Source organism: Pelodiscus sinensis, chromosome 3 (genome assembly GCF_049634645.1).
Source record: "Pelodiscus sinensis isolate JC-2024 chromosome 3, ASM4963464v1, whole genome shotgun sequence".
In the NCBI taxonomy this organism is placed as follows: domain Eukaryota; kingdom Metazoa; phylum Chordata; order Testudines; family Trionychidae; genus Pelodiscus; species Pelodiscus sinensis.
In genome coordinates this window covers 160,450,414-160,476,736 of record NC_134713.1, presented here as the reverse complement: position 1 = coordinate 160,476,736, position 26,323 = coordinate 160,450,414, and the positions used below count along the sequence as shown (strand labels likewise).

Below are 26,323 nucleotides of genomic sequence, written 5' to 3'. Positions count from 1 at the left end.
TTCATTAGGTTTGTTTTAAACCGGCTGCCTATTGATTTCTGGGAACTGGAAGAGATTACACAATGTTTAAAGGCATATCATAAGATCAAAACCTCTCTGCAATAGGAATCTTATTCTATTTTAAAAAAATCAATGTTATTTGTTATTAATTGGACTTGATTTTATTTCCCGCATATCTGTAAAACACACTGGGGCAAGTCCTGGCTTCACTAAAATAAATGGGAGTTTTGCTATTGAGTCCAGTGGTGTTAGGATTTCATCTTTAGCAGGAAAATGCAGGATTGTGGGTTTGTTTTAAACAGAAGCTTCAAACCCATCTGAATAAATGTTATATTACCTAATTTTAATTTTGCACCTTTGAGACCATTAGTGCAACAAAACATTTGGGAGCAGAACCCTGTCTTTATAAAATAGTACTGATCTGACTTGTGATTTTCCAATATTTTATTGTTTCTGGCACTAAATGTAAATCTTTTAGTAAAATCATAAAAAAAAACATGAGAGAGAAGCAGGTGGCAAGAACCCTACTGATAATTAATTAGGAAATCATGACCAATTTGGGTGGGTAGGTGCAATAATATTGTACCTGTTCCTTTAGATATGGCCTGAAGCAATTCTTTGGAGCCTGGGACTAAGATACTTGATCACATGAAGGTCCTCTGCCTTGAGCAACACTGTCCATCTTCCAAGCAGATTGTATTGTCACTCCCTGTGGAGCCCCTGGCCCACAATATAGAGTTCAGGGTGTGAAGCAGACCTGCCAGATCCCTTGAACGCAGAGGAGCATGTGCTGTTCCAGGAATCCCACTCCTTTCTAGGGCACTCCATGCTGCAGATAGAAAAGAAGATTAAGATAAGAAGCTAATGAATCATGACCTTTTAAAAAAATGCTAAGGAGAGCATGTTAGCCCATTACAATGAAACGCAGGAAGGCATTCAGCTGTTTAGTACAGTACAGTTTTTTTCCTTTCTGGTCCCTGTTTCCTGATGCCAAGTGCACTGTAATCTCCTGTCCCTGAAACTGAGAGCCAAACATTGATTGAGCCATTTGATAGCATGGAAGCTATTGTGATGTGTTTGAATTTACAGTTGGGCAAATAGTTTCACTTACAAAGAGTGAAGGGTCTGAGCTAAAAAGCAGAGATCCCTATCCCAAAGGGAAGTTTGTATCTATCTTATGCTAAGGTACTTACTTATAGGGTTCCCTTCTTCCCCATTATTATGGTAACTGAGTGACTCATAATCCTTTATGGTGTTTAAACGCAACATAACTGGAAATACTATCTTGATTTTACAGAGGGAGGCTGTGATGTACCCAGGCTCATATATGAGATCTGCAGTGGAGCAGGGACTTAAATGCAGGACTCCTGGGCCATAAACTAATAATCTAACCACTGGATTGTCCTGCCTCTCTGTTGTGGTGGAACTAGTGCTAGATTGGTATTGGATGAATAGATTTAGCCAGCTATTTAAAGGGGGGGAAGGCTAGCTCAGTGGTTTGAGCATTTGGCCTGCTAAACCCAGGGTTGAGTGTTCAATCATTGCAGAGGCCATTTGGGGCAAAAATTTGTCAGGGATGGTACTTGGTCCTGTTGTGAAGGCAGGGGACTGGACTTGATGACCTTTCAAGGTCCCTTCCAGTTCTAGGAGATAGGCAATCTCCATTAATTTTTTTTTATGCATGAATTTCTCATCCAGATCCAAAGTTCCTCAAAATCTGAGTGGGTTCATATCCAAAGTTTTGATTTTGGTCCTATGTCACTGAACCAATTCCTCTTCTTTTCTCTGAATGAAATGAAATCTGAACAGCTTTTATTTTAAGCTTCCTTCCATATCAGCTGTACCCATGGGGGAGGGCTTTAATTTGAGAGCAATAGTACCACTGAAATGCTATTTTTTACTACACACACAGGCAGACAAATCCTGTTATGGATTAACAGGATTTGCCTGGGCAAAGCAGCATGTGAGGTATGTCTTGAAAACGTGCCCATCAGCACTGATAGTTACCTAAAGGCCAGGTTCAGAAAAGAGCAAAGTAGCTCTGCACACCCACCCACAACCTGTCCAAATAGCATCTAGTTGCCATGGCTTGGATTCTGAAACCTAAACCCAAGACTCTTGCTACTTATAAAGTAACAGTAGTTGTGCTAAGCTCTAGCTGTAGCTCTAATAGGTGTAGCTCTAATAAGCTAGTGACATGTTTAAGATCTTATATCTTGATAGTCTGCAGATTTTTAAATGGCAGGTTTATAAAGTGGGTAAGCTAATGCACACTAAACTTCATATTCCCCAAATTAGAAGTGGGTAAGCTACATTCACCCTTGTCTATACTACTAGCAGAATGGGATGAAAGTTACTTCTCCCTCTGGTCCTGCTGCTGAAGAGGGAAATTGGACTGCTGGGATGAATTGCTGGGTCATCACACAGAATCAATCACAGGGTCCCATATGGTTGTCTGTATTTACTTTTGCCTTGTATCAAGCCTGACAGCTTAACTGTAGCCGTCAGCTGTACTTTTGCTGAGAAACAATCAATGTGTGAGGAAATGGAAGGAAAAATCCCAAAAGATGCAATGGGCTAGATCATTTACTCTCCAATGCTTTTGTGTGAACCACTTCATAGGAGAGAAATCTTGTGGATCCACCTCCATCTCTCTTCCCTAAGGCTATGTCTAGACTGCAGAGCTTTTCTGGGATGCCGGAGGTACCCCGGAAAAGCTCTGCTGCGTCCAAGGAACCTGTCCACTTTTCCGAAAAAAAAAAAAGTCAAAAGCAGACACGTTTTTTCGACATCCCTGTAAATCCCCTTTTATGAGGAAGAAGGGATGTTCTGAAAGAGGGTTTTTTCCCTGAAATTTGCCCCATGTAGATAGGCCAAATTTCAGAAAAGCCTCTTTCAGAAGTAAATCGAAAAAGATACGCAATTTGCAATTTCCGATTTATCTTTGTAGTGTAGACATAGCCTAACCAATTAGTGACCCTAATAACGTAAAATATCTTCTTGCAACATGATACCATTTTGATTTTAATGTCCTATGGGCTCTGAGAGACTATTAGAAACCTGAGGCTCTCTCCTTTCTGACAGTGCACAGATCCCCCCGTTTCTGTCTCTGTAGGGTCTCAAGATTTCACATGTTAAACCTGTTGCTGGTCCAGCACTTTACTATCTGTCTGGGTATCAGGACAACGTAATTCTGGGGAGAAAATACCACATTGTTCTGGGGGAGGGACAAAAGGAATATTTTTGTGACAACGCTTCTTGTACCCAAGCAAAAGATCCCTGTAGTGCCTAAAATCCTGTGGGGTTTGCTCATCGTGTGGTTTACCAGTGAATGACTGTGGTGTGAAAGTGGGGATAGGGGGTGCTGAACCTGGGGGCTTATGAGGATGGCAGCTTAAAGTGCTGTTTAATCCAGCCCACGGAGTCCAAAGGCACATGAGGGTGCAGTGTGGCATTGCTGTGAAACCCAGCCAGCTGAGTCCAGGGACATATGAGGGGGTCAGCTTGTGAGTGCTGAGTACCCAGTCCTCTCAGACGTGCTCTGTTAGTGGGTGAGTGTCTGTGTGTGTTGCCAAGGTGGTAAGAACCCCATCCTGAGGAACCTAGTTCCTGCAGGAGAGCTCCAGTGGGAGGGGGAATTGGCAGCAGGGAGAATTCAGCTCCAGATGAGAGCCCAAGTAAGCACCAACAGCACACTGATAGAACTGTTAACCTTCCCCCAGTCCCATAAGGGTAACCCTGATAAATGAGCATACCCCAGAGTATTGGGCAAATCTGGTAACACCCCAGAGCAGGTCCATGCAGGGAGGCAGTCTGGCTGGCAGTGAAAACAAGCCAAGCTGCTGGGAAGAGGCCACTGCTGGTTCTCATGCAGGGAGAGAGTGGCTGGGGTGTGGAAGGGCCTATGTTAGGCTTGGTGAGGAGAGAAGGTGGAAGGAATGCAAAGGAGAGGGTTAAAAGAGATTTTTACCCTCAGCTGGACCTGAAATATGAACTTCCCCAGAACTTGAGGATGCTGGGATGCAGAATAAGGCGCAAGGAGATACTAACATTTGAAGGGTTAAGCATTCTGAATGTTTTCTTCTATCGGGGAATGAAATGAGAAGCTAAGGCAGCCTTGTATGGCTAATGAGTTCTGAGGGGAGTGATGAATCAGAGTGTACTGTAAATGAAAACGTTAGTATCAGTGCTTCAGCATGCTGAGGCTCTGGTCAGTCGAACCCATTGTATTTTAATACCCTAGACTTACACAGCATGAATGCTGGTTCTCTATTGGATGACCAGATATCAAGTGTGAAAAATTGGGACAGGGAGTGTGAGGTAATAGGCACCTATGTAAGAAAAAGCCCTGAATAATGGGACTGTCCCTATAAGATTGGGACATCTGGTCATCCTGAGTCTAGGAAGTGACACTGAGTATTTGCAGGGTTTGTGTAATATTCATTGGGAAGATTCCTAAAATATCTGGCATCTGTCTGTCACTATACATGCTGTTAGGGCTCTGATATGTACATTATGAAATGCAAAGCAGTGTCTACAAAGCTTGGGTTGAGCAATACATTTTAAAGCTAGAAAAAAAAGACAACATGGCATTGCATCTTGGCTCCAATGGGCTGAATTTTTCACACACCCAGGTATATATCAGTAGTAACTCAATGGAATTACTCTGGATATGCATCAGTGTAAAAGGAGAACTGATTTTGGCTTAATGCACATTTCATTCCCCCCCAAATGACTAAAGAATTTGATAAATATCTTGAAGAGTCACAAAATCTAAAATATTTCATGAAAAGGATGATTTTTTATGGTTTATTGTAGTGCCTTTTCATATTACCATTTGTGCTGTGACAAACTGCAACACATAGATAATATACATTGCTGAAATGGAAATTAACAAACAATTTATAATAGGCCGTTTAAAAAATTCATCTATAAAACTGTCAGCATTTCCTTTTCATGAGGTTTGACAAAGTCTTTTTTGAAAACATTCATTTCAGTTAACAGACACTAGAATAGATAATACTGATTTTACACTGTACATAAAAATGTATCCTTTAGGAAATAAAATTTGCTTAGAATGTCACAGAGTATAATGTATAACAAAACAGAGTAATGGATGCTAAATCATTACCAATTGCTGATTTGTCATTTGTCTTTGTTTTATGTTGGTAATGATAATCTATCATTCACAGTATAGAAGAGAAGTTGGGATCTCTTCTGTTTCTCTGGGATTGGCAACTAAATCCAGGTCTATCTCATTTCTGTGGTGATGACACACACATACACACAAAGGCTACGTCTACACTGGCCCCTTTTCCGGAAGGGGCATGTAAATTTCACTAGTCGTCGTAGGGAAATCCGCGGGGGGATTTAAATATCCCCCGCGGCATTTAAATAAAAATGTCCGCCGCTTTTTTCCGGCTTTTAAAAAAAGTAAGAATAAGAGCCTCCGGAAAAGGGCACTTTTTCCGGAGGATCGGGGCCAGTCTAGACGCTCTTTTCCGGCTTTTTTAAAAGCCGGAAAAAAGCGGCGGACATTTTTATTTAAATGCCGCGGGGGATATTTAAATCCCCCCGCGGATTTCCCTACGACGACTAGTGAAATTTACATGCCCCTTCCGGAAAAGGGGCCAGTGTAGACGTAGCCAAAATGCAAAACTGGTCTTGCAAATGTTTATTCACAAAAGCAATCCAACTAACTTCTGCAGGATTGCTTGCATGAGTAGAACACAACTTGCATGAGAGGCTCTTAATTCTCTAGTGTATCTTAATGCTTAACAAGCTTAATGGTACTAAGATGGGAAAATCCAAAACAACAACATTTTGCACTTACATGCTATACTTACATGATTAAAAACTATATTTAGTGTCATAGCTCCTCTGGTGATTTCATATAGAGGTATATCCACTTTGTGGTTAAATGCATTAAAAAGTAAGGACACATTTTTCAAAGTGACCCCTGATCATTGGTGACTCAATCATTGCATGTCCCTCATGTTACCTTTTTGGTAGTGCTGAGCAATCAGAGCTCCACATCCATGGTAGCCACAGGTGCGTTGTGCCTTTGAAAGTCAGGCTCAAATTGTGCACCCATCAACTGTGTCACTCATAATTAGTGGGCAGTTTTGAAAACTTAGATCTACAAACTAAGTCAAGTTTTCAAGTAACAATTTTATAAATAGAGCGTTATAATACAAGAGATCCCTAACTGCAAATCACCTGAGTGTGGTATTCTGTTCCGATCTAGTGGACCTAAAACCACTTAGGGCACATCTACACTACAGTGTTATTTCAAAATAGCAAGGTGAGCATGAAGCCCATTATTTTGAAATCTTGAAATAATGGGCATCTTATTCCAGAATAATAAACCCTCATTTCACGAGGAATAACGCTGATTTCAAAATTGTCATTTCAAAATAGCAGCACTATGGATGCTCCACTGTTGCTATTTTGAAATAGCTCCTCCCCAGGGTCATTCAAAGTAATTAGTCCCCAGTGCTTCCTGGGGCTCTAAATCGAGGTAGCATGTCCACATTAGGGAAGCCTGCCTCGGACTAGTTTCCCTGTAGTGTGGATGTGCTGTTTCAAAATAGTTATTTCAGAAGCTATTAGTCTGAAATAACTTATTCCAAAATACTCTTGTAGTGTAGACATACCTTTAGAGAGAAATGAACAAGTCTGTCCTACAGCCCTAGCTCAGGGGTATGTGGCTTTTAACTCATGCAATAGCAGCTCATGCACTAAGCTTCACAGGTCCCACGTTCAATCCTGCCTGCTAATGACCAGGGACTGTTGGGGAAACTGGCTGGATAGCCTTTCATATCTAGGTTACTAATTTAAATCCACCCTCAGTAATTAGGAATTGAAAGCTGGTACCATCGGAGGATTATTTCACATCTTTTGTGAATTGAAGCTGGTGGTTTACAATACCCTTCCAAATGGGAAGAGCCCTGCATTAATTATTGACATTAATTATTACCCTGCTTGGCAGTCTCAGCAGACAGGACAAAGCTTGAACAAGCTATGGAGAGTGACCTAGCTTCTCCATCCTGACAGATGATCTATTTAGGTGTTGATTATAGCAGTATTAGTGGGGATAGTGGATACTTGCACTGCTATTGTGCAGATAAACAGTACAGGTCTCAAAAAGATGTCTTTTCACTTTACTAAGTTCCCCTCAAAAGCACAAAATACAATACAAAGTGCTTGACTTAAAGTAGAATGTTTCTCACCTTGCTTGGTTAAGTAGAGGTTCACTGCTAGCTGAGACAGGCATGGGAAGTCGCAGGTAAACTGCTGGTCTGCGGTCAGAGAAACTTCTCTTTATGAAAGGCTGAGGATTGGCAGCACTCATAGCCATTCTCCTCTGCTGATCCCCACATGGCCTGAGCAGCGCACTGGTTTTCTGAGAAGAAGCTGAAACTTCAGGCTGGCCTGCTGGGATTTCTGTAGCGAAGCTGCTAGGAGGTGATGGAGGCTTGGCTTCAAATAAAGAAGAAGTTGCTGGGCAAAATATTGAGCGTGCATTACTGGCAATCTTTGAGGGAGGAGGCTGTTGCTCATCACCAGAATCCAGACTGTTTTGCAGAACTTTGTGTAACCGAGATGGAGAGGCTGGTGGAGAAGGAGTGGTGCAGAATGGAGGTGGACTTGCCTCTCTGCACTGAGCAGGCAGGCTTGACAACTTGCCTTGAGCTGGTGGGCTTTGTTTGTGCCCCCCTGGAGGGCTAGGCATTTTTCGGTGGGTTGGTGGAGAAGGCAGCTTCTTTTGCATTGGAGGGCTTGATGATCTGGGGTGAGCTGGGGGACTAGGTTGCCTTTGCAGAGGAGGAAAACTTGGCTGCATGTGGTTAAAAGCCTGCAAGCTGTGTCTGGGATATGCAGATGGACTTGAGAGTCGTTTCTCGGTGGGCGGAGAACAAGAAGGTGTTCTTGTTGGGGAGATTCTTTTGCCAAAAGCTGGGCTTTTATCATTTTTCCTGTGTGAATCAGGAGAAATTTGCTTTTGGTTTTGCACTGAAGTTAAGTTTGTGCCAGAATCTTCACTCTCTGAGAAATTTCTGTTCTGTTTTGAAATGCCACTGGGATTTTGAAGAGGTATTATTTTATGAGATTGCTTATACAAATCTGCAGCCTCTTTCATTTCATAATCCCTTTGGGATGCTAATTTACCCTCTTGGCTATGGATAAACACGTTGGTAGGATTCAGCTCCAATGAATATTTTCTAAATTTGGAGTCCACCCCAGTGTTTCTTAGAACTTTACCCACAGAAACGTTGGGGCTGTTGATATTTTTTCTTGATAATAAGTCAATGGAATGTAGAGAGGCTTTTATCTTTGGAGAAGTGTGCATTCTCTTTGTAGCATGAAACTCTGTTTTAGCAGGTGTTTTGGCAACATCTGAAGAGTTTCCTTCCATTATTGTATTTTCATCACATTCAGATAAGTAAAAATAACTGTCCATTAACATTTCAGGAGGTGGTGGTGGCAGGTTTTCCAAGTCTTCATCAGTTTCCTCACTGATGTCACTTTTGTTTAATTCTGCAACATGTGGAAAGGCAGTTGGAAAGTTACATGGGGATGCATTTGTATCTGGAGGGTTTATGTCTCCTATTGGTGAAACACGATGCTTGTGAGTTAAAGGTGCCAGGGCTCTCTGAAGGGGAATGGTGGGAGGAATCACTGGAAGTCCAAACTTTCTGATGCATTTTACTGGTCCTAAAGTTCTTAGATTTGTAGGTTTTACCAGGCCACTGGAAGGACTGAAAGTTTCAATAAGTTTCTTGACAGATTTCCGAGGGGCACAACCACCACTATTCAATTTCTCTCTCTCAGGATGCTCATTTTCTTTCCTGTATGATAACTCCTGTGCGAATGCAGTGGCTTTTAAAGGCTTCCTACTCCTTCTCTCATCTGGCTGACTGACAGTGTGTTGCTCGGACTTATGTAAAGGGGCCTTATCCTGATTAGGCAATATGTTGAAGTTTTTAGAGAGGGATGCTTTCAGTTTGGCGGTAGATGATCTGGGGGTAACATGTTCAGTGTCCGGTAAGCAAGCTGCTGCCCTTGATTTCAGGATCTCCTGCTTGCTATCTGTTTCTTTATCCCCATTAAGCATATAAAATGTTTCCAATCTTTTGTTGAGATCTTTTTGGGTCCTTTGAAGTTCTAGAAGGGTTGGGTCTTCTGCCCGGCTTCTGAGGGACTCCTCTGACCTGGACCTTCTTTGCTTAACTAAGGTTTTCTGGCTACCACTTGCCGTACTGGGTCTTGCTGCTAGGGCTGCTTTTCCATCTTCATCTTCTGTCCATTCCTTTTGTCCACATTTTGCTGGGACAAACTTGATTTTTTCACTGATTGCATCTTTCATCTTCAAGATCATCTCTGCATTCTCTGGATTTTCTATCCTTTTGGTTGCTGGCCTCTTTGTTTTTTCAGTTATTGTAGGTGAAGACATTGGCCTTCGAGGGAGGGCCTCCTTCCCCATTTCTGACAGGCTTATATTGTCATCCTCCTCTTGGGTGCTCTCTTCATTGGCAGAAGGAGAATCTATTGATTCACAGCCTTTGAAATCTTCCCCTTCCTGGACAGCATCAGACTGGAGGGAATTAAAAGAGGGATGTTTGGTCACGTTTGAACCTGGGAGCTTGTTGGAAACATTTTCTGGTGTTTCCCCTGGGAGCGAAGTTGTTCCTTTGCTGTGTACAGATGGGTAAAAAATATCCTTAAAATGTCTTTCAAGTGCACAGTCATGGGATCTTGTGGTAACAGACAATAATGTGCCACTGCACGGATATGCTCCTGGTACTCTGGTGTGTTTTTGAGACGGATGATCACATGCACAAGAATCGCAGCATGTTTGCCTTCCAACTTTATCAAGGGAATTGAACTCCTTGAGAGATTCGTTGTCTGCACCAATGCCACTATCTTCTGAATACAGAGTCCTATCATCCGCATGGGCCTGGGAGGAGACCACTGCCGAGGCTTCAAGCAATTTTATTGCCTTTAGCAGGCGTTCATCAAAGCCTTGTTTTGCTTTCCATTTTTCTTCCAAGTTGTTGGCTGCAGACTGTAAGTAGCTCCATGTCTCCTGCAGGGCACTGGAGGTAAGAGAAGCCACTGTTCCATTTAGTAGCTGCATTTTGTTGACTGTATACTGCAATAACTGCTGCAACAGATCTGGCTGTTCTTTTGGATCTCCTTTTCCAGCTGGCCAAGCCAGATTTCCTCCCACCTCTTTGAGGAGCTCTTCCCCATCACTGGCAATTTCCTCCAAGAGCTGGTTGATTTCATCAAAGCGGAACACTAGGAAGCTCACCATCTGCTGTAAAAGCAGCTGAGTTTGGGTAGCCTGATTGGCCATACATAGGATAGTTTCATATTTTGAGAGGTTGGGATTTAGATAGGCATAAGCATTTTGATGAGCTTTAACAAGCAGATCTGGGAAATCCACCTTTTTCTCAGTCTTGCATATAGGTGGTGCAGTAGATTTTTCTTTGGATTTGCAATGACGACCTTGTTTCATCAGTTTATGGCTCTTTTGCCTCTTCCCTTTCTTTGGAGTTTGCTTTGCATTGCTTTCATCATCCCAAGTGAAAGCTGTCGCTTCTGATTCATAGCAGCTTTGCTTTTTGATTTGTATATCCTCTGTTATATGTTTCTGAGATTCAATCAGTTCAGACATGGCTCTTTCAGCCTCTGTGGCTGTCCTCTCAGTTTTCTTCTCTTCCTCGTGACTCTCAGAAAGAGAGAGCTCCTCAGATGACAAATAGAAGTTAACATTTTTGATCAGCTCTAATGTTTTCTCCTCCTTTTCCAACTGATGATCTGTCCCCAGAGACCCACTCCAGGGGAACTTGTCAATATCATAACAAGAGGAGCCTTTGACCAGCAATGGAATTGAGAATTCTTCATCTCCAGGATCAACAGGCAAGATACCATTGGATTTATTCAAGAGATTAGTTCCATTTTTTGTGACATGGTTAACAATTTCACTGTGGGAAGGTGTGCAGCCCATCTTGGATCTCTGCCTGGATTTATTTTCTGTTAAAAATATCCAGATGATCTGGTAAAGAATAGAAGTCAATAAAACTTACTGTTTCATTCTGCACTGGCACATATAATTTTTCTCCCAAGATTTCATCAAGAATTCTCCCATTTTTTGTAGATAATCTTGTTAATTGCCTACAACTTTTCTGACTTCCCAGCTCCTGTCTTAAAAGAGCTATACACTGTCCTTTTCCCTTTTGTTTCCTTTAAAGCGCTCTTCTGTTGCAAACAAACCACAAGAAAGCTCAGCTGGACTTAGAATTAGTGGATTAAGAGGGCTTGTGTACCTTGCTTCTGCCTTGACAGATGTCATGTATAAATAAGATTTTAAGCTCATTAGGTTAATCAGGCACACACATACATGTTACATTTGTAATGTAAGACTTTTTTTGAAATACTATATTGCGTGGGCAACGTGATTTTGATATACTACCCTTTTTCTCCCCTGTCTCCCCACCCCCAAACCTTCCCCTACAAATGGAACTTTAAAATCCAAAGGAAGAGACTTTTTCAGATAATTTCTAGAAGAAAAACATTTTAACAGGAAAAAATGACAATGCTTAGATCTTTGCAAGGAGAGTGACTTTTTGACAGAATATAGAAAAGCTAGGAGGTAAAAGACAAAGAATCAGAGGTTAGAGTAGAGATGCCTATTAGATCATCTCATCCAGAAATTCTCGACATTCTTCTACCTGCAAACCCCAAGACTTTTAGTTTTTAGTAGCATGACCTCCAAAACAAACAAACAATTGTTTTCTCCAATAGTCTTTCTAGGAACCCATTTTGCTACTTCCGATAGTCCTCCAAAATAAAATACTGCACTATACAATAATATATTTTAAATTAATTTGGCATATATCACCAAAGATAGCATAGATATTAAGTACACATACACAGGCAACATTAAAAATTAAAAATATATATTCAAAAGTATAATTTATGTATTCTTTCTGCTTTTTGTATGGCACAGTGCTCAGTATTCATAATGAACACAGCACAAACTAGTAGCATTGACAAAAAAAATCACAAGCTAGCAGCATTACTAACTTCAAGCATTCAAAAATCACGAGTCAGGCCCAAACACTCAGACGATCTTAAAAATAATAAGATTTTGCAAAATTAAATATGGGGATCTTTTAATTTACCTTCCAGTGTCCGAGCCTGTACATATCAAAATTTCAATCTTTTCTTTGCATCCAAAGAAAAGCTTGGGAAACTTAAAAAAAAGTAAGTGAAGGTTGAGAGTCTCATAATCACATTACTGAAGGAACCATGGCTTCAAGGAAAACAAACAAAATCAAATTTCAATATTGGGCTAGAAACATGGGGGCCAATTTTGCAATCCAGTTGAGATCTACTGATCAAACCATCTCTCAGGCCAATGCAGGACTGTTCCCATTTCATTTGTTGATACAATTACAAAATAAATAAAATAAAAAAAACCCTCCTCAAACTGACACCGCAGCCACCGCCACCGGATTAAAGCCAACAAACTATTTCTTGAAGAGAAATAAAAAAGAAGAAACTAAAACATTGCAATAAAACAATAGATTGTTTAATTTTTTAAATATTGTTTCTCAAGATTGATCTGTGAAAGATAATTAAAAAAAAATTCTCCCCAAGCAAAATTTCTCCTTCTGTTATTAAGATAAATGGATTAAAATGATTTTTTGTTTGTTTTACCTTCCAAACACAGCTTTCCTGCAGAAGGCAGCCATCTCCCAGTGTAATAAGGAATGGAAAAGGTACTTGCCACCCACTCTAATTACTGAGTAGCATTAGGCTGCTTTATGCTGACAGAGCCAATCATCTCCCTCTAGCAATGTGCTAACTATTTGGATGCAGACATTTAATCTATCTGATTTCCAAGAAAATTCTTCAAGTTGCCTGGTGCATATGATGTTGTCATACTTTAATAAGTATGAGTTTTATATAATTCACTCTGCACTTCTGGATTCAAATAGCAGAAAGTCTTCATGGAGTGGATGACTATTTTATGCAATATAAGCTCCATAAAGGCTCCTTTTAAAGTGGATCTCATAATAAACCAAGGCATTTAGTTTTACCAGTTGCAAAAAACAGAACTTGTTCAATACAAATGTGTAAAACTCTGGAAAAAAAAGCTAACATTTTTCTAAAACAAATGTGGTATATTAAGAGTGTGTAATGGCATAGTGTAGTGTAAATATTTTCTTGGCACTTTTATTGGATACCCTAAACCAGGGGTTCCCAAACTTTTTGACATGGGGACCAGTAAATCCATTTACAAGCTTTTGGCGGGCCGGTAACATTCATTTGCATATTCATTAAGCAAATGATGAATATGCAAATACGTTGTTTCTGGTCCTCCCAACGCCCCCAGTGCCAGCTTTAGCAAAGCTTTTGATATGGTCACCCACAATATTCTTGCCAGCAAGTTGAGGGAATATGGATTGGATAAATGGACTGTAAGATAGAAAGCTGTCTAGACCAGGGTTTCCCAAACCTGACTGGTCCCAGATGAGGGATATTTTTGGACCAAGGGAGGTCATTTCAGGGCTCCTGGTTCCCCGCCTCCACACTAGGTTTCTTTGCACCTCCCTCCCCTGCAACTCTACTGAGCTGCCCACCCCACTGGTTCCCTCCACCCAGCGGCGGATTTAGGGCAGGGCGAGCGGGACGGCTGCCCCGGGCCCCGCACTTCCCGAGGCCCCGCGCATGCACCGTGGCGCCACGGCACATGCGCTGTGTCAAAGGGGAGGCCCTGCAAAATTTCGCTGCCCGGGGCCCTGCGGTGCTGCCCCGAGCCTTGCGGCACTCTCATCCACCTCTCCCAAAACCATCCCCCACAATCCAAGGGAGTGCAGCACCAGCTCCCTGCAGCCCTTCACAGCCCAGCTGAGCTGCCCATCTGTTCCCTATGCCTTCCCCCATCCACCTTAGCTCAGCTGAGCCCCACACTGGTTCCCTGCATACCTCCCCCATAGCACAGCTGAGCTCCGTTTCCCTGCCCCTCCTTCCCCTTGAGTCTAGCCCTGGGTTCCCGGCACCTCCCTCCTCCTGTAGCCCAGCGCCCTGCACCTCCTCCCCCCGCTCTGCAGCCCAGCCCAGCGCCCCCCCCGCCCAGCATCAGAGGAGTAACGAGGATGTTGTGTGCCCAGGGGCAAAAGAAAAATTTGTGCCCTCCCCCCCCGCCATGGGGGAGGACCCTGAACCTGGCGCATGGCTGAGCCGGACCCTGAGAGGAAGTGGGGAGCTTGTACTGCATTTTCCCCCATCCCCTCCAGGTTGGGGCAGGCCCCACATGCACTATCCACAACAACACATGGAGGGAATCGATCACCTCAGTAATGCCAACTCCTTTAGAATTGAGGCCCGGATTATTGAGCACGAGTTGAGTTGAGAGGGCACTGTGTGCACATCTGATATATTTTTACCAAAACTGCTACCTGCCCAACTTGCCAAAGGAGAAAGGAAACAGGGAGGCCAACTGGAATGGTTTGGAACAGTGTTTCTCAACCTTTTTTTATAAAGTATCCCCCTTTAAAAAAATTATCAGTACCCCCAGCACAGTTTTCAGACACACAACATTTTTTTCTTTCATTGCAACACATTTGTTTAAACAACTTAATCATAGCTGGAACAAAAGACAGGACTATGTAGCACTTTAAAGACTATCAAGATGGTTTATTAGGTGCTATCATGTGCCGAAAGTGTCCGTCTGCTATGTACATTGGACAAACATCTCAGACACTTTGCCAAAGGATTAATGCCCACAAAACAGGTATCAGACAAGATAATAAAGAAAAAACAGTTTCTTGCCATTTTAACCCGAAAGGACACTCTCTCAATGACATAACCACCTGCATTCTGCTACAAAGACCTTTTACATCTGCACTTGAAAGAGAATCCTCTGAACTGTCATTCATGTTAAAATTCGACACCCTCCAAAAAGGAATGAACAAACACTCAAACTATCTTACCCATTACCAAGATAGCTTCCCCAATTATCACCTCTAATACCATTAGCTCACAAACATCCCACTCTCCCCACCTCTAATATCATCAATTCACAGACACTTACCTTCCTTCCTCCCCCCGCCCGCATCTCCCTCCTGTTCTGAAATGTGATTTGTCCTTTTCATGTGTTCATTTTTTTAAATTGGAGAGTGGAGGGGGAGCCCTCAGGATCAGGGAAGCCGTGGGGTAAAGGAAGTGGGAGCGGGGACTCAGATCCTTTCGCTGGTCCATTCCACCGGGGGGGTATATAAGCCAGGAAAGTTCCCCACAATAGCGGGACCATTCCCCCGCTTACATTTGCTATTGTGGCTTTAAAAGCAGTGTGGATGAATAAAGCCCCTCAGCACCAGACTGGCAAGAGAATGCATCAGCAACAAAGAAAATGGGGTAGCTGACAGGGGGAAGGGCCACTGGGCGGCTGAAGAGGACTTCCCTGACAGTATCCAACAGGCATCATGTACTATCCCAGAATGTATGGATAAATACATGTGGGGATAAGACTGCCTGATGGGAAATTTTCCTAAGTCCTGAAGCATAGGCCAGGGATGTGAGTTTTCTGTCTACCCTTACCAAAGAGCCAAAGGCAGTACAGAACATGGTGAGGACAAAGTCTCCAGACAAAAGTAGGGACACTGAGAGAGCTGTGGTGCACTGTCAAATTAGGGATGTTAGAAATAATTTGTTTTAGTAATTGAGTAAGCACAGCCATTCTTATTGGTTACACGGTTACTAAAATGCTCCCCAGAAGGCAAGGTCAGCAGCCAGTATGCTCCTAGACCCATTCCTGGGGAACCCCTTGCCACTCTGTGCTGCTGTCTCTGTATCAGAGGCAGCAGCGTGGGGTGGCAGCAGCCTCTCTCTGTGCGGGCCCAGAGCTCCCCACAGACCGAGGCTGCTCCGGCATACCACGGCTTACCTGAATGTGGAAATACTAATCTAAGTCTGGGTTTACAATGCAACTGTATCACTACCATCACAGCAGCACAGTGCAGGATAAGGTAACATCCAGGATCTGAAAGCTTTTCCAGTAGTGAAGCAGTAAGAATTCAGCCAGGCTTCCTCCCAATAAGCTCATGGTATAGTTTCAGCTGCCCATTCTTCACTGGAGGAGTACTGCACGAAGAAGAAACTCTAGATGCCTGACAGTGAGGGAAAGGAGATGGCGAACTGAACCAGGCTGCCCCATGTCCTTCCAGTCCCAGCACATATCTCCATACAAGGAATGAGCTGTTAGAGCCAATAGCCTTTGGCCTTCTGTCAGCTAATGCTGCAGTGCTAGAGATGCTCAATTTGGAGAATGACAGTTGCATATAACACAATGTATTTTAAGAGGGGGCGGGGGTATGAGAATAGCGATGTTGGCAGAAAAAAAAAGTAGGTAACACCTTGAAAACAACTCCTTATGCAACAGAGTAGCTCACTCATATCTACTGACTTTGGTGATAACACATCTTTGTTGGTTTTTATTTCTACTAGTCCCATAGAGCCAGCACAACTTTGGGAGATGGAAATAGATTCAATTCTTTCTTGTGCATCATCAACAGCATTGTTTATTAAGTTCCAATGTATTCCATCTATGCAAATGCAGTTAAAGCAAAAGGATAGTAGAGGTACAATTAATGGCATTATATGAAGTTGCACAGAGTTTACTGAAGACAGCTTGTCTGTACAGAATCTTTACCATTGGTGATAGAGCATGACAAAGAAAGAATTTATCTTGACTCTCAGATCCCAAGGTGAATTTTCCAGACTGGCAGCATGAAACTGACGTCTACTTTTTTACTTCTAAACTGAGGAAATGTGAAGTGCCATTGAGAGATAATAATAAAGTCCTCACCAATGGTATTTTAACAGACCTGCTTTTCAAAGTAGAACCCCACGTTAAAAAGTTAAGGGAAAGGCAGGAGAAAATTTTAAAGAAATCTTTGTCCATCTCATCAGTAATGTTTTGTGACATTTGTAGGAAATTAATTGCAAAGATATACACTTACGTGGTTTCCTTGTAGAAACTTAAAAGACTATTTCAAAACACCTTTACAAAAGGAATAGTTTAACAAAATTAGTAAGCACTCTCCAGATTTATTTGTTGAATCTACAGACCTGTTGGGTCTCTCTTTTTCTCCTCAGCTTTTGTAGTAATGTAAGTGTGGCGCCTGATCATAGGAGGTACAGAGCACCCATAAATCCCACTGTAGTTAAGTGGACTTGCAGGATGATTACCCTACTCAAGAGTCAGGATTTGCACTTTGCTGCCTAGGAAGTAGAATTGCAAGCGAGGGCTGTTAAATAACTGTAGCACAGCAAAAGTACCATGTTCTGTGGATGAGTTAAAAATCAACATTGAAAATCATTTACATGAATCTTATTACCTTTGGATTGTTCATTCTGTTTTTTTTCTCAGAGCTTTAGGTTGCTAAGCCACCACTGCATATTTAAAACCGGCTGTCTGTCATAGCTAATCTAAGTATTCTTCTTGTTCCAATAGTTAAAACAGTAAATGGTAATGATGGCAGAAATGGTTTTAGATTTATGTATTAATATGGAATAGCAAGAAGAGATGAGCTTCACAGATACACATGGGCTACGTCTACACTGGCATGATTTTCCAAAAATGGTTTTAACGGAAAAGTTTTCCGTTAAAAACATTTTCGGAAAAGCGCGCCTAGATTGGCAGGATGCTTTTCCGCAAAAGCACTTTTTGCGGAAAAGGGTCCGTAACCAATCTAGATGCGGTTTTCCGCAAAAAAGCCCCGATCGCCATTTTCGCTGTACTATGCTGTCTACACTGGCCCTTTCGCGCAAAAGTCTTTCGGAAAAAGACTTTTGCCTGAATGGGAGCAGCATAGTTTTTCCGGAAAAGCATTGATGATTTTCTGGAAAAACTTGCCAATCTAGACACAGCCACGGAGTCTATTCACGCAAATTAAAAAAAATAATAGAGCACGTCCATATCACCTTTGGCTGTAATTGTATCAGTTCTCACAAACTTAAGTGGATTTGGGAATCAGAATGCAAGGTGAAAGATTTCCAAGGAACACTCAGCTTCTGTAGGAAGATATGTTGGCGATTCAAGAGGTCACATTCTTCTGAGTAAGTACTAAACCAGTGTTCTAGCATGAAGTTAGGGGACACTGTTCTGGTAATGGTGCCATCTTTTGCATATGGTGTAAAAATAAGGTCCTGACTTCATGCAGCCATGAAGGATCCCAGAGGTGTCTCTAGTCCGCTTGTCTTCACCAAATTCCAATATGAACAATTACCTATTGCTTCCATAATAACCCATGAAGTTTCAAATGAATTCAATGTTATTCTTCACTTCCTAACCTAAATCTCTTTGGAGAGTGGCTGTGCTTGGTTAAAATTTCAACATTTCACCCCAGATAAAGGTATGTTTTTCTGTCATTTAAAAGGCTACGTCTAGACCACAGGCTTCTTTCGGAAGAAGCTTTTTTTGGAAGCGATCTTCCAAAAAAACTTCTTCTGAAAGAGAGCATCCACACTGCAAAAGTGCACTGAAAAAGTGATCTGCTTTTTCGAAAGAGAGCATCCAGACTGAATGGATGCTCTCTCACCTGTAACCTGTGATTGCTATGGATGGAATGGCCACCAGGGAACCTGTGCTTTTTTCTCTTTCCTCTTCTTCCGAAAGAACTCCCTCTTTCGCAAAAAGGCTTCTTCCTTGTAGAATGAGTATTACCAATGGCGGAATAACTCCTCTGTCCTTTCGATTTTCTTGAAAGAACGTAATTGCTGTCTGGATGTTCCTCAAGTTTTATTGGAAAAACAGCGTTTTTCCGACAAAACTCTGTAGTGTAGACATACCCTTTAAATACTACAACTCATGAGAACAGGGAGTTTGGGGTAGAGCTATCCAGAGTCTGCCCTGGGTGAAGTAAAGTAATATTTTAATTAACAAAATGCATGTGGTAAACACAATTTTTCGTTTATATTCCCAGCCACTTTTTTCTCCTCAGTTATGATGATCAATGAAGCTGCAATCCATTGTTTCCAACATCACAATTCACCAAATGGTAAGCAATTATGATGCTCTAAGCATCAGTCTAAAACATCACTAAGTGAACCATGCAGGAGGAGGTGAGATTGAGAGGATTTTTATTTGACTACACATCCTGATGGTAAGCCATGACCAGAAAAGAAATCCTGAAAAGGTACATATAACTAAATAATATTTTAAAAATTAGTTAAAATCTTGCTTCCTATTTATTACCTGGCTTATTTAGTGATGCTACGGTCTGATGCTTGTAGCATCATACTTAGTTACCACTTGGTGAATTGTGATGTTGTAAACAATTTATATATAGTGCTGGTCCAAGTTAAGTGTGGATTCTGTAAGAGCTTGATCCTGCTCTTCTTCAGGTCAATGGAAAAATTCTCATTGACTTGAATGGTGTAGGATCAAGCGCTAAGAAAGTAGGTTTCCTGTTGCATATGTAATTTAGAGATGCCCTGGGATTTGGATTCTGAATAGCTTTACAGTGCCGTGTAAGTACCCTTACTCTCCTACTCTCTTTCTTCCTGCTAATGTAGTGATTGACAATGTGGAGTCAGGATTCCTACATTCTACTCTCATCTCTGGCACTAATTCCTGAGCAATCTTGGGCAAATCACTTTATTTCTCCGTGCTTCATTTTACTCATTTAAAAATGATTATAATAATATTTATGTATCTTCCAAGGCTGTTTAGGGTTAATACATTTATGTTTTGTAAAGTGCTTGAGAGCCTTGGTTATAAAGTATGTGCATTCTCTCTTCTCCCTTCCCTTCTCCTGTCTCTTTAGTCTCTGCTTGCCTCTATTCTCCATCCATCCAAGTCTTTTTCCAACTCTTGTTTTCTCTTTAGGTCTTTAATTGTAGAACACTGGTATCAGTACCTAACCTGTCCATAGCTCCAAGATGCCTAATCTGTAGCTATTTGGTGGCTTGTAATTTTCCACTGGCTTTACTTCTCAGCAACAGATCTCTGCTGTACACAGTAAGCTCCTTGGTGCCAAAGTACTGGGTGACTGCAGGCAGGTGCAGTTGATTAAGCTGATTGAAATGCCCTCTAAGCAATTTTGGATGGCTTCCAACCAATCCATGTTTAGTGTAAACAAGAGACATAATCAGTCTGCGTACAGAACGGGCCAACAACATTCTAATGCAGGCTCACGCAAACACAGTAGATGAAAGAGTATCTCATGTCATATATAGGGCAGAATATTTACAGAAGTGACTTCCAAACATACAGTGATATAAAGAGTTGCCTCTAAATATCTTTTGTTTAAAAAATACATGGGTATATATTTGGCAAATATTTATACAGTTTAAAAACATCGTAGAGCAGTTTTTAAACTAAGAGATGGGAGAAAGCTGATTGGTGTGGAGGAGCTCGTGGATCGGATGGGGACTTCTCTTAGAGGAGAGTCCATTGATGGAGATTCTCTAAGTTTTATTCAGAAAGAGAGGAGGGGAGATGATAAAATATGGGCCAGATCAGACAAGAAACAATCACATATACAAGAATATAATACATCAGGAAGGACAGAAAAATAAACAGTGGCAATTTTTAAAAGTACTTCTACACAAATGCTAGAAGTCTAAATAATAAGATGGGTTCACTCGAGTACCTCATATTAAAGGAGGGGATTGACATAATAGGCATCACAGAAACCTGGTGGAAGGAGGGCAATCAGTGGGACACAATCATACCGAGATATAAAATATATCGGAAGGACAGAATAGGTTGTGTGGGTGGCAGAGTGGCACTATATGTCAAAGATAATGTAGAATCAAATTAAGTAAAAATCTTAAATTAATCAACATGTTCCATAGAATCACTATAGACAGTAATTCCATGCTCTAATAAGAATATAGCAGTAGGGATATATTATCGACCACCTGACCAGGACAGTGATAGTGACGTTGAAATGCTAAGGAAGATTAGAGAGGCTATCAAAATAAAAAACTCAATAACAGGGATTTCAATTATCCCCATATTGACTGGGTACATGTCACCTCGGGACGAGATGCAGAGATAAAATTTCTCAATGCCTTAAATGACTGCTTCTTGGAGCAGCTGGTACAGGAACCCACAAGGGGAGAGGCAATTCTCGATTTAGTCCTGAGTGGAGCGCAGGATCTGGTCGAGGAGGTAACTATTACATGACCGCTTGGGAATAGCGACCATAATATAATAACATTTAACATTCCTATGGTGGGAAGAACACCTCAGCAGTCCAACACTCTGGCATTTAATTTCAAAATGGGGAATTACACAAAAATGAGGAGGTTAGTTAAACAGAAATTAAAAGGTACAGTGACTAGAGTAAAATCCCTGCAAGCTGCATGGAAACTTTTCAAAGCCACCATAATAGAGCCCCAACTTAAATGTATACCCCAAATTAAAAAACATAGTAAGAGACCTAAAAAAGAGCCACCGTGGCTTAACAACCATGTCAAAGAAGCAGTGAGAGATAAAAGGCATCTTTTAAAAAGTGGAAGTCCAATCCTAGTGAGGTTAATAGAAAGGAACATAAACACTGCCAAATTAAGTGTAAAAATGTAATAAGAAAAGCCAAAAAAGATTTTGAGGAACAGCTAGCTAAAAACTCAAAAAGTAATAGCAAAATGTTTTTAAGTACATTAGAAACAGGACACCTGCTAAAAACCCAGTGGGGCTCCTGGGTGATCGAGATACAAAAGGAGCAATCAAGAATGATAAAGCCATTGCACAGAGACTACATGAGTTCTTTGCTTCAGTCTTCATGGCTGAGGATGTAAGGGAGATTCCCAAACCTGTATTGTCCTTTGTGGGTGATGAATCTGAGGAATTGTCCTGGATTGAAGTGTCATTAGAGGAGGTTTTGGAACAAATTGAAAAATTTAACAGTAACAAATCACTGGGACCAGATGGTATTCACCTGAGAGTTCTGAAAGAACTCAAATGTGAAATTGTGGAACTATTAACTGTGGTTTGTAACCTATCCTTTAAATCAGCTTCTGTACCCAAGGACTCGAAGACATCTAAAATAACACCAATATTTAAAAAGGGCTCTAGAGGCAACCCTTGCAGACCAGTAATTCTAACGTCAGTACCAAGCAAATTAGTTGAAGCAATAGTAAAGAATAAAATTGTCAGGCACGTAGAAGAACATAATTTGTTGGGCAAAAGTCATTATGGTTTCAGTAAAGGGAAATCATGTCTTACTAATCTATTAGAGTTCTTTGAAGGGGTTAACAAACATGTGGTCAAGGGGAATCCAGTACAGGCAGTCCCCAGGTTACGTACAAGATAGGGACTGTAGGTTTGTTCTTAAGTTGAATCTGTATGTAAGTCGGAACTGGCATCCAGATTCAGCCGCTGCTGAAACTGACCAGCAGCTGACTACAGGAAGCCCGAGGCAGAGTTGCTCTGCCCCGGGCTTCCTGGAATCAGCCTCTGATCAGTTTCAACAGGCTGAATCTGGACGCCAGTTCCGACTTATATACAGATTCAACTTAAGAACCCCAGGCGTCCCCAAGTCTGCCTCGGGCTTCATGTAGTCAGCACTGGTCAGTTTCAGCAGCGGCTGACTTGGGGACGCCTGGGGCAGAGCAGCTGGGGTGCTGCCGGGTTGGTCCAGTAGCGCCCAGAGCGGCGCTGCGGGACCAACTGGCAGCACCCCAGCTGCTCTACCACAGACGTCCGGAGAAAAGACGGGTCTGCTGGGGGGGGGGAGGGGACTAGCTGCACCCCCCCCCCCACCAGACCAAGGAGACGCGGGCGGCGGACCGAGAAGCACCGCTGTTCCGCTGCTCGGGTCCTCCGTGGCTTTGCTCCGCGTCTCCCTGGTCTGCTGGTCTGCTAGAGACCAGCAGACCAGGGAGACGGGGAGCAAAGCCTCTGAGGACACTGGCAGCGGGACAGCCGCGGCGCGTCTGGGCTGTCCGCTGCCTGCGTGCTCCGCGGCTTTGCTCCCCATCTCCCTGGTCTGCGGGAGACGGGGAGCAAAGCCGCGGAGCACACGGGCAGCGGACAGCCCAGACACGCTGCGGCTGTCCCGCTGCCGGCGTCCTCAGAGGCTTTGCTCCCCGTCTCCCGCAGACCAGGGAGACAGGGAGCAAACCCCGTTCGTAACTGTGGATCCGACATAAGTCGGATCCGCGTAACTCGGGGACTGCCTGTAGATATGGTGTACTTAGATTTCCAGAAAGCCTTTCACAAGGTCCCTCACTAAAGGCTCTTGTGTAAATTAGATTGTCATGGGATAAGAGGGAAGATCCTTTCATGGATTGAAAACTGATTAAAAGACAGGAAACAAAGGGTAGGAATAAATGGTAAATTTTCAGAATTGAGAGATGTAACTAGTGGTGTTCCCCAAGGGTAAGTCCTAGGACCAATCCTATTCAACTTATTCATAAACGATCTAGAGAAAGGGATAAGCGGGGAGGTGGCAAAGTTTGCAGCTGATACTAAACTGTTCAACATTGTCAAGACCAAAGCAGACTGTGAAGAACTTCCAAAAGAACTCACTAGACTGAGTGATTGGGCAACAAAATGGCAAATGAAATGTAATGTGGATAAGTATAAAGTAATGCACATTGGAAAAAATAACCCCAACTATATACATACAATATGATGGGAGCTAATTTAGCTACAACTAATCAGGAAAGAGATCCTGGAGTTATTATAGATAGTTCTTTGAAAACGTCCATACAGTGTGCAGCGGCAGTCAAAAAAGCAAATAGGATGCTAGGAATTATTAAAAAAGGAATAGAAAATAAGATGGAGAATATCTTACTGCCCCTATATAAAACTATAGTACGACCACATTATGAATACTATGTACAGATGTGGTCTCCTCACCTCAAAAAAGATATTTTGGCATTAGAAAAGGTTCAGAAAAGAGCAACTAAAATGTTTAGAGTTTTGGATCGGGTTCCATATGAAGAAACGCTAAAGAGACTGGGACTTTTCAGTTTAGAAAAGAGGAGACTGAGGGGGGATATGATAGAGGTATATAAAATCATGAGTGGTATGGAGAGGGTGAATAAAGAAAAGTTATTTAGTTGTTCCCATAATATAAGAACTAGAGGACACCAAATGAAATTAATGGGTAGCAGGTTTAAAACTAATAAAAGAAAGTTCTTCTTCACACAGCACAATCAACCTATGGAACTCCTTGCCAGAGGAGGCTGTGAAGGCTAGGACTATAACAGAGTTTAAAAAAGAGCTAGATAAATTCAGGGAGGTTAGATCCATAAAAGGCTATTAGCCAGGGGGTAAGGAATGGTGTCCCTGGCCTCTGTTTGTCAAAGGCTGCAGGAGCATGGCAGGAGACAAATTGCTCGATCATTGTCTTCGGTCCACCCCCTCTGGGGCACCTGGCACTGGCCACTGTTGGCAGACAGGATACTGGGCTAGATGGACCTTTGGTCTGACCCAGTATGGCCCTTCTTATGTTATGAAAGATGCAGGCTAAAGATACAGAGTACAGCATGTCCTCACTATGTATTTTAGTTTAGCACACACCAGTACTAGTTGGCATTACTAGTCTTTTTAGTAACTACAGATTAAAAAGAGTGCAAGACCATACAGAAGTTTTGTAATGTGAACAAATGTACATTATAGGTTGTTTGAAGATATTAGCATATTTAGTTTATGACCTCTTATAAGCCAGGCTTGATTTTAGGACTGCAGAGGAAGAAAGCAACTCCAATTACCTGCTCTAACATCAAGTATGGTGCTTTTTCACTTAGTAATAAATCAAAGAGTTAATACAGATTATGCATATCAAGAAAAGCAACTGTGTTTTGTAACTTCTTTTTTCCATTCTTGCTATATACCTAGTCTATAATTATCTGAATCATCACCGCTCCCAGGGATATTTTGACAAAGGAGCTGTAGCAATTTTTGTAACTATGTGATACCTGTTAAAATAAAAGGGAGTTAGGTTTGGCACTATTACTACAAAAAGCAAGATTTAGTCCATAACAAAGAGCACAAGCTGTTTGTGGTGCTAACCAGTGTCTATCTGCACTCCCAAATTTAATATTGTGCATTTACACTGATTTCCATCCCTGTATGTCAAGGCACTATTACAAATATTAGTTAAAAGTCCTGCACTTAAGAGGAAAGGAAAGTAAGAGATATTATACCTTTCTTTACAGCTGGGGAAACTGCGGCACACAAAGTTGTTTCTTGACCAAGGTAACATAGGAAAGCTATGTCATAACCGAAAATTATAGCCCATTTTCTGGCTTTAGTCCTGGTATCTAAGTCATAATATTTGCAACAATACGGACATACTAGTGTTAACCTAAAGACCTAACAATCTTCCTACCGATGTTTGACTTCTTAGGGTTAGGTTTTCAAATGAGCTCAACATAATGGGAGATGGTGGGTACATTAAAAAATTCTAATCTCAGTTTAGCTGAGCACTTGAAAAACTGGAAACATCAATAGTAAATCTTTGTATATTGGATCACAGGTCCAATGCCACCAATGAAGAAGTGGGTTGTGCCCACGAAAGCTCATACCATCTACATTTTTGTTAGTTTCTAAGGTACTGCACGACTGTTCTTTATTTTTTATTTTTTTTCAGTTACAGACTAACAGCTACCTCCTCAAACTTTTGAACCTTGTCCGAGTTAGCCTCTTGCTTATTCCCCAGATGTAAAAAGATCATAAACCATGTGGGCCATAGTGTAGTGTTTATATCACAAAGACAATGCTTTCTAAAATGTGAAATTTTACAGTGCAAGACTGCATCTAAACACTCTTAATGTGCTTAGCTATGCGAATCACCAGGTTTCTTGTGCTCACAAAATACAAAGATTTGTGTGTTATGCTCTACAAGCAGCTCTAGCACGTTTATGACATTCTTCTAGCCTCTGACAGCTGCTGATAAAATCCCATGTGGGAAGATGATTTTAAAATCAGCCTGGGCTTAAAAAGCTTGCCTCATGCACAGCATCTTGTTAAGGCTTTGTAAACATGTCCTGTACTTACTTGGTCCTAACATCACCTTTGTAGTACTTGAAAGCAGGGTCCCGATGTGTTTCATTTCCATGACTCCTTGCCATTCAGGGAGGAGGCAACAATTGGAAAACACATCTATGTGATGGGCATTTAAAAACTAGAGCCAGTGCAGCGACTTCCCTTTGGGCATGTTCTGCGCTATGGACATGGTCCAGCAGGCTAGGACAGCACAACTCCTTACTGTTGGAGTCAGTGACACCAGCTGATTCTCCGGCCTCAGAAGTACCCGACTACCCCTCCCCACCCTCCGGGGGA

The 26,323-nt window shown here is 41.9% G+C and overlaps 2 protein-coding genes across 5 annotated transcripts in view; one reads left to right on the top strand and one right to left on the bottom strand.

The window, feature by feature from the left end:
• The window catches only part of CLIP4 (CAP-Gly domain containing linker protein family member 4), a 110,112-nt gene that overhangs the window by 11,070 nt on the left and 72,719 nt on the right, over window positions 1-26,323 (top strand). Inside the window, exon 1 of one of the 4 annotated variants that reach the window (XM_014569787.3) lies at window positions 19,129-19,217. The exons of 1 other annotated variant lie outside the window; for it this stretch is intronic. The gene's annotated coding sequence lies outside the window, so the exon portion shown is untranslated. Of the gene's footprint in view, window positions 1-19,128; window positions 19,218-25,212; window positions 25,238-26,323 lie in introns of those variants that run through there. 2 more of the 4 variants (XM_025180990.2, XM_025180989.2) reach the window with 2 other exon arrangements.
• On the bottom strand, window positions 566-26,303 carry PCARE (photoreceptor cilium actin regulator). Its single transcript, XM_006115705.4, has 3 exons — window positions 26,039-26,303; window positions 7,233-11,065; window positions 566-829 (listed from the first exon to the last, which is right to left on the bottom strand). The coding sequence occupies exons 2-3, from the start codon at window positions 11,015-11,017 to the stop codon at window positions 703-705; spliced, it is 3,912 nt and encodes a 1,303-aa protein (XP_006115767.4). The 5' UTR covers window positions 11,018-11,065; window positions 26,039-26,303; the 3' UTR covers window positions 566-702.

What these genes read in the sequence shown, in the direction of transcription:
- PCARE (XM_006115705.4), bottom strand. Translation starts at nt 11,017, where the DNA reads ATGGGCTGCACACCTTCCCACAGTGAAATTGTTAACCATGTCACAAAA. An exon ending in CCTCTACTTAACCAAGCAAG is followed by an intron (nt 830 to 7,232) that starts GTGAGAAACATT and finishes TTCTATCTGCAG; the next exon opens with CATGGAGTGCCCTAGAAAGG.